This window comes from Pararge aegeria, chromosome 21 (assembly GCF_905163445.1).
Source record: "Pararge aegeria chromosome 21, ilParAegt1.1, whole genome shotgun sequence".
Taxonomy (NCBI): domain Eukaryota; kingdom Metazoa; phylum Arthropoda; class Insecta; order Lepidoptera; family Nymphalidae; genus Pararge; species Pararge aegeria.
The window spans coordinates 576,366-584,254 of record NC_053200.1 but is presented as its reverse complement, the minus strand read 5'-3'; the positions used below and the strand labels follow the sequence as shown (position 1 = coordinate 584,254).

At 43.3% G+C, this 7,889-nt stretch overlaps 2 protein-coding genes across 2 annotated transcripts; one reads left to right on the top strand and one right to left on the bottom strand.

Moving 5' to 3' along the window:
- Window positions 1–985: 985 nt before the first annotated feature.
- LOC120632992 lies at window positions 986–2,387 on the bottom strand. The gene is made up of 2 exons (XM_039903006.1): window positions 2,286–2,387; window positions 986–2,108 (listed from the first exon to the last, which is right to left on the bottom strand). Exon 2 carries the CDS (start codon window positions 2,086–2,088, stop codon window positions 1,027–1,029), a length of 1,062 nt encoding a protein of 353 aa, XP_039758940.1. The 5' UTR covers window positions 2,089–2,108; window positions 2,286–2,387; the 3' UTR covers window positions 986–1,026.
- An 885-nt stretch (window positions 2,388–3,272) lies between these two features.
- Window positions 3,273–7,187, top strand: LOC120633397. The gene is made up of 4 exons (XM_039903604.1): window positions 3,273–3,773; window positions 5,240–5,410; window positions 6,253–6,366; window positions 7,053–7,187. The coding sequence occupies exons 1-4, from the start codon at window positions 3,462–3,464 to the stop codon at window positions 7,185–7,187; spliced, it is 732 nt and encodes a 243-aa protein (XP_039759538.1). The 5' UTR covers window positions 3,273–3,461.
- The last annotated feature ends 702 nt before the right edge of the window (window positions 7,188–7,889 follow it).

Sequence of the window (7,889 nt, the reverse complement as noted above, 5' to 3'; positions counted from 1 at the left end):
ATTATACAAAATTGTAACTATAAACCAAAAGTAAGATCCTATAAAGTATGCTATACATACTTGAACGTTTTATATTATTCTGAATTTTAAAATTGTTGTTGTGATAAAGGTCTGTTAATTTAGTATTGTTTACAGTCTAGTTTAGAGCTGGAGTGAGTGCCTTATACCTTGCGCAATCCCCTGTGGAAAAGTGCAGCATTGTTTTTACTTTTTTTTTCTATTTTTTATTTAGTTTCTAGCTTTGTCGCCATTACCGCCACAAGCTAATGTTATTTGTACAATAATGATGCTGTGATACATACTATGCAATTCATTTGTAGACATTTGGTTCAAATTGTTAAAATATCTTTGCGCATTTCTTTTCAAATAAATAATTAACAAAAATTGAAGATCAACTTCTCACCTTATTTTATAGATTTTCACAATCTATAAAATAAGGAAAATTCGTATTTTTGTTTGGGCCGCTCGCGCACGAAGCGAGTGTGCACGAGTCTACTGCGCCAGCGGGCCTTCCTCCTCACACTCACCACCGCCCATCAACTTCACTTTAAAAAGAAAAGCAGACACCGTAGAACCCATTTTATCCTCGACTTAATTATTAACCCTCTCGGATTATTTTATCCAGTTGATCAAAAATCTCGAATCTACTTTTAATAGTAAATACGCTAATATTAGCGACGGAGTGTCAGTGGAAGTATTACCCCCATGCATGCCTATTTATGTCGCCGAGCAGCATTGCTGTGTTCCGATCTGAAGGCCGTGATTGGCGGTGTGTAATTACAGGTACCATGAGTTTAACACCTACACCTAAAGTTGGACAATGGGCGGTACTTTGTAGTCACCCTTACATGCCCTCCAAACTGTGTCTGTTTGTAGGCAACAATGGATGCAATTTGAATTGCACTTAAAGGTTTTATTTTTTAAATTAATTAAATCGTTATATTACACACAATATGAAGATAGGGCAAAAGTAAGAAATAGTAAAAAAGCAAATTACAATGATTTATTACTAATTAAGAGCTTTTTTCATTTACCTCGTTCACTCTTGACACAAGCCTGAACAGTTTTTATGACATTAGCAAACTGACTGGAGTGGAGTATTGGATTCTCTTTGCATTCTGACCTCAAATCATTAAATGCACTCACTATAGCTTCTTGCATCTGCCCAGCTGTGTTGTGCTCTTTGCTAAACACCTTCATTTTAATATAATCCCATATAAAGTGTATCGGAGACAAATCTGCAGCATTGAAGGGAAAGGGGTTGAACCTCTCTACACCTATCCATCGCCTTTCGAACAAGCTGTTGAGTTTAACTGTGATTTTCATGCCATTATGAGGTTTGAAATTATCATGCTGAAACCACATGGTGCTTCGTTGAGCCAGTGGCAACTCATATAATATTTCCATTAGGGGCCCTTTTACAAACTCTAAGTATGTCTCATAGGAAGTTGGCTGTGGAAGAAATACTGGCCCAAATAATTCATCATTAAGCATGCCTGCCCACACATTTAGTGACCAGCCATCAGGCGTGGTTGCTGCCTGGCCTGGGATATGCCTGTTCTTCATATTCCATTTTGTGAATACAGAATCATCTGTCCACAGTACATTTTGCATGAACATTTTGTCTCGTTTTAAACGTCTCAGCAACCATTCACAGTAGAATAAACGGCGGTTTTTTTTAGGTCTAATTTGTGGTGTGTATGACAAGCCATTGAGTTTTAAAATGGATTTAATATTTGAGATGGTAACTTTAATATTTTGTTTTCGGAGAAGTGTTCGCATAGCATTTAAATTTAGACCAGGCTCATTTTTATAGACACTTAAAATTACTTTTTCGTATGTTCTTTTAACCTTACGCCCTTTCGCATCAAGACCTAATGCCCTGGAAGGGACAATTGGTTCATTATCTGCTATTCGCTGAAATGTTAAGTGAAAAGTCCTAAACCCCGGACAAGGACTATCTGGATACTTTTTCTTAGAAATTCTAAGTGCTTCTGTAGTGACACACCGAGCTTTACCGTAACACAGTAACATGTTAACATATTCCTGAGGGGTATACTCGTAGCTGTTGCCATGGCTGTTCTTCATGCTTTTTTTATTGCTTTTCGCTGGAAATAGGAAGGTATAAATATATACCATATACTAATTTTATTAATGCGAAAATGCATTTGTTAATGTAATTTAACACATTGTCATAATGTTTACAAACTGGCAAAGGAAATATGATATTTTTAATCCCGAAAAGTATCGTGGTAATGTTTCTGGGACATTTAAAAAAAGAGTACCTAATTAGAAGTATTAGGATGACTCGTTCAACCATTTGTTTACATCTAAACCACAGAGTACAGACCACTATAAACCATCTGATGTTATCTGAGCACACAGACATCTATATTACTTTATTTACTCTTCTGTGACTTTAGTATAATAGAGGTCAGTGGTCTGAGCTCGGTCTAGACTCGGAAAATTACAGACGATGGAGATACTACAGTAACTACCGTAGCCTTTAGCTGTGAAATAATAGTAGTCTATGATCTGTGTGCCCAGTTGACTGCTGATATCTACTATAGAGGCTAGGTACTATAGTAAACTCGGTCTAGCTTAACGGTCTAGGTTAACATTAGGTGTTTCCAGAAAAACTTATGTCCTTATTGTAAGGGTAAACCTATATTTTTTTTACCTTACTTTGAAAAGTAAATATAAGAAAAGTTAAACAATATAACATTATTATAAGATAAGGTATCTGGATAGGAAACATTAAAACAAGAATACTTCTGATCGTAAGTAGGCTTACTCCTAACATTTGTCTTTTACACTAAGTAATTGGGCATGCAGTTTGAAAGTTATCTTTGATCATCTTTCGCTAAAACGTTACAGCTACGGTAGGGCGCAGGGTGGCATAGGGCAGGGTATGCCTTACGACAATACTAAATATTCTTTTTCACAAAAAATCAGAAACCAAACGCATTCAGCCACTGCAGTCGCCGCAGATATGAGCATCCGCTAATGAAGAATAAAGTTAGTTTAATACAATAAATTAAATACTATAAACCTAACCTATGGAACCAAACAATTTATTGATTAGAAGTATAAATATGAAAAAAAATTACATTGAAGAAAACATGAGGTGATTATGTTTAACTTGCTTTACAGCTCTAGGTTCTAGTCTAACGTGTTTAAACATTGAAATAACCACAGACACATGACAGTTACAGATTACAGAAGTCAAAAATCAGAATAGAAAAAAAAATACGATAACAAACATGGCGTGCTAGTTGAGCGTCTGTAAATCCTGTTTACAATTTGACTTTTATACAATTAATTTAAAGTTTAACAATAATGCGGCTATCGCCGAGCAGACGGCGACGGCACGGGTAGAGACGGCGCGCGCGATGTGAGGCGGGCGCGCGATGCGGGCTCGGTGAGCGACGGGCGCAGCGGAGCCGGGGCGGAGCCCGGCTATGCAAGCGGCGCCGGCGCGCTACGTGTCCGCCGGCGAGCTGTACTGCGCCGACGAGGTGGCGCTGCTGTTGGACGAGATCCGCGAGCTGGAGCCCACGAGCTGCCGCGGCGAGGACGTGCAGGACTTCGAGATCGCGGGCAGCGGCGGCGGCGAGCGCTCGCCCGCCGGCACCGAGCTCACGGAGCGCTCGTGGGACTCGCACGCGCATTACTCGCGCGCGCCGCCGCCGCGCCCGCGCGCGCTGGCGCCCGTGTACTGCGGCGCCGCGCACCTGCTCACGCCGCTCGGCGCGCTCACGCTGCTGCTGGCGGTCAGTATGTGGCGACCAACGTCCGCCGGGGTGGTCGTGGGCAAACCCACGTTTAGGGGGCCTTTGGTCCAGTGGATTGTACAATTGATGACTGCAAAAATTTCAGAAAACCCACTAAACAATATTGATTACAATATTGTTTTATTTCCTTTGATGCATTTGAAATACAGATGAGAATCAATTTATTGAAAGTCGCCTTAGAATAAGTTGCAAGCGCAGTTGTAACACAGGGTGTAGTGACCGATGAGAATTATTTTTATTGAATGAATCTCTTATTTATTCAAAATGTATAGAATTTTATGTTTTTATTAGTAGTTCAATTCTTAAACTCCATTCATATCATTCTATGCCTATTTATAAAACCTAACTAGAAAATAGTCTTAAACTAATGATCAATGCTCATTGTCAGCGAAAGGTATAGAAGTATTTTATGCATGTTCCTATGAAATGATTTCTAAGGTAATTGTGGACCTAACAATGTGCTGAAACATATTTACTACAGTGAGGTTTCTTTTCTGTTGATGAATTTCTTGACAAGGTTGCTTGAAACACACTACACTTATTCATCTTTTGCAAGACAGAATGTATGGTAACATGCTGATGTTGTAAAAGTAGCTGTGTAGCTTGCTTCTTCATAGTAGAATCAGCCTTCTGAATTAGTACTCTAACAGATAGACTGCATGTCTGAAAAGTGCTATATTAGGTCTACATAAAATATATTAATCAGTGAATAGTGATTAATAGCTAACAGTAGAGCTTTTTGTAGCAGTGTTGACGGAAGTATTACCACCATATTTATTTCTGGTGCCAAGTTGTCTCGCAGTAGTAACTACAGTCTGTCAGTATGACAGAGAACGGCATGTTTGATTGAAAAAAAATCACCTTAGTAGCAGAATTTTTTCCCTTGCAACCATTTCTTTGTTGTGTCACCGTTGCGTCAAACGTTCATTGATTTTAACTGTGCTAAGTGCTCAAGTGCCTGTAATTGCCTTCAGACCAGAACGGAGCATTGGTACTTGAAGGCAGCATAGTGTTATTACTTCCCCTCCTTTCTCCGTTAGCTGTCGTATGCAAGACTAAATAGCACTGAAAGTAAAAGACTTGTGTGCAACATTTACACAGTAATCCCCTCGCGGAGAAGAAAAAGCAGCATCCTAGGTGCTCCTACTAGGAACTTAACTCCATTCATACACATTTTTAAATATTCGACAGCAAAGAAGTAAAATATTCTTTCATAAATAAGCTTACACAAGTATCTTTTTATCGCATTAGCTGTTGGGACTGAAGCAAAATTATAAAACCCGTCAAAAAATGGTCAAAACCTAGCGCGAAAGGTGCAGAAGTCACTCGTGTTTCTATAAAATGAGTCTGTAAAAGACTGTACTTTCGGTTACACAGTAATCCCCTCTCGGAGGAGGGAGGGCAGCGAGGTATAGGCTCGGTGGTTGAGCGTGGTGACGTTGCAGCTGTGCAGCGCGGGCGTGTGCGGCATGGTGTGGGGCGCGGCGGGGCTGCGCGCGGGCGCGGCGCGGCCGCTGCTGTTCGGCGCGCTCACGTCGCTCATGCTGCACGCGGCGCGCGCGGCGCTGCACGTGTCGCGCCTGGACCGCCTGCTGCCGCTGGACTGGGCGCGCCTGGTACGCTAGGTGGCGCTCCATAGATACTAAGAACATTCAATCGCTCGGCAGTACGCCTTTGTCTGTAGAATGCTAACTAGCAACAGGCGAAGCCATGACAGAATTTTGTCCGCTTCGGTCTAACAGGCAAAGCTCTTACGAGACGCAGCACTGTTTCGGGGAGTGCAATACAATTGTGGACCTAACTGTGACCCAGGAACTTCTAAGAAGCAGTGATACGAGCGAGATCATAATCTCTCACCCGTAACCCTGATATACATTTTGAAGGGTCTGCTCGGAAACATTCAACTGCAAAGATGCCCTTCTGGCTCGAGACTTCCTTGCTGTCTATAATATTAGTATCTTGTAAATCAGAGACATGCCTTAAGGTGCGATCGCAGTGCATAGTTATCTTGTCATTGAGTATAGAAAACTTTCTTTTGTAAGCCTATATTTGTATATTTAAGTCACAAGTTCGCCGCCTACACTCGACTCGATCTAGATACGGTGTGTACTCGCCGCGCTAAACCACTCTACTCCACTCGAGAGACCTCCGTCCAAATTCATTATCCGAGTTTCTTGACATTTAAAAATAGCATTTCAAAAAAGGAAACCCACTTACGTGTGTTTTAAATATAAATTAGTTATCATTTTCCTAATTACAGATTTATTGAGTTTTCAACTTTACTTTCTTTATTATACGCTAAGTAATTTAAAATGAAATGCGGTTAATAACCAAGGTTTAGTTAGACTTACAACGACATACTGGTCGGTACATGTCGTTTAGTATGTTAGTTCTGCTTAATCTCGAAAGTATGAGCAAGCAAATTGGTGTATAGTGTGACACCCTCCTGCCGTGGCAGGGCGGCGCGGCGTTCCTGTGGAGCGCGCTGTGGCTGGCGGGCGGCGCGGCGTCGCTGCTGGCGCGCCTGGGCCCGCTGGACCGGCCGCCGGCCAGCGTGCTGTTCGCGGCCGCGGTGAGTACCCGGCTACTGTGCCAGCATGCGGAGGGCTGGCTAGCGGAGACAATGACTGTAATAATATGTATTACAAATATTATTATATCAATATCATTTATCTACTCCCATGCTTAAATCCTCTAAAAAATATTGAAGATGTTAGCTTATTGCCAATATTAAAACACGTAATGTCATAACAACCATTAAATCATCCAAAACGATAATACATATAACATTATATATATTGACGGCAAATTGGCGCAGTGGGCAGCGACCCTGCTTTCCGAGTCAAAGGCCGTGGGTTCGATTCCCACAACTGGAAAATGTTTGTGTGATGAACAGGAATGTTTTTCAGTGTCTGGATGTTTATATGTATTTTATCAGTATTTATGTATATTAGTTCATTGAAAAAATATTCATCAGTCATCTTAACACCCGTAACACAAGCTACGCTTACTTTGGGGCTAGATGGCGGTGTGTGTATATTTATTTATTTATTTTATTTCATCATCTATGTCGATCCTTTCCGCGCAAAGGGTTCACTCAACAGACAGCCACACTTATACTATTCGATGCATGGTATCTGTATAAATCTCAAAAAAGAACATTGCCATTCGAGCGTGTCTCCTGCATGAACGACGTGTGCCATAAAAAAACGTAATTTGATGCCCGAAATGAATGATGAGCGTGTCTCTCGGGCGCAGGTGCTGGCGCTGGGCGGCGCGGGCGCGGCGCTGGCGGGCGCGGCGCTGGGCGCGCGCGCGGCCTTCGTGCGCCAGCGCCGCGCCGCGCGAGACGCCTACCGCGCGCTGCCCGCGCCGCCCGACCGCGCCTTATAGTGCCCCGCCGCCACCACCGACTTCTAGGCCGGCCCGGGACTACTTTTATAAGAACCTTTTGCGATGGAACCCCAATTTTTGTACCCGGAACGATGTTCCGATTAATATTGTGTTCTGTTACCGTGTCGATGGACGTTGCTTCCGCGAGTTGCGGTGCCGCGGAACGAAACGCGCCGTCTCTCGCCGCTGCGGGACTCCACCGCGTTTCCGAGTCGACGAGTGTACCGGAGTTGCGTTAATCTGCCTTCGTGAAGAATTCTCAAATCGTGACGTGCCGTCGTCGTTGTTTGTCTAAAAATGTAAGATTAACGCCCAATGTCAGTTCGGACGGAACGGAGAGGCGATGAGCGAGCGCGGTTTTAAAAAACTACGGTGATACGGTCCTATGTTCGATGGGAGCGGGAGATGGCTCGAGTATTTTCCGTTACGTCGAAACTGACCGTGTCTGAGCTCAACCGTGGTACGATTCCGCTGCGCATGCGCATCTCATAGTCCGGTTCGCCAGCGACGCTGCGGCGCGGTGCGGGGGCGGGGCGTGCGGGGGCGGGGCGTGCGGGGGTAAGGCGTGCGGGCGTGGCCGCACTTCGAACAACATCGACTGCACTCAAATCGAATGTATCGACACGTAGACAACGTGGAAGTCGCACACGCGTACCCATGTCGTGATCGTCCGCGTTTATTAAGGCTTTTTCCAGGTTAATA

Bases quoted from the DNA above. Each gene is read 5' to 3' on its own strand.
- LOC120632992 (XM_039903006.1), bottom strand. From the start codon at position 2,088: ATGAAGAACAGCCATGGCAACAGCTACGAGTATACCCCTCAGGAATAT.
- LOC120633397 (XM_039903604.1), top strand. From the start codon at position 3,462: ATGCAAGCGGCGCCGGCGCGCTACGTGTCCGCCGGCGAGCTGTACTGC. The intron at 3,774-5,239 runs GTCAGTATGTGG...GTGACGTTGCAG, and splicing joins CGCTCACGCTGCTGCTGGCG to CTGTGCAGCGCGGGCGTGTG. The intron at 6,367-7,052 runs GTGAGTACCCGG...TCTCGGGCGCAG, and splicing joins GCGTGCTGTTCGCGGCCGCG to GTGCTGGCGCTGGGCGGCGC.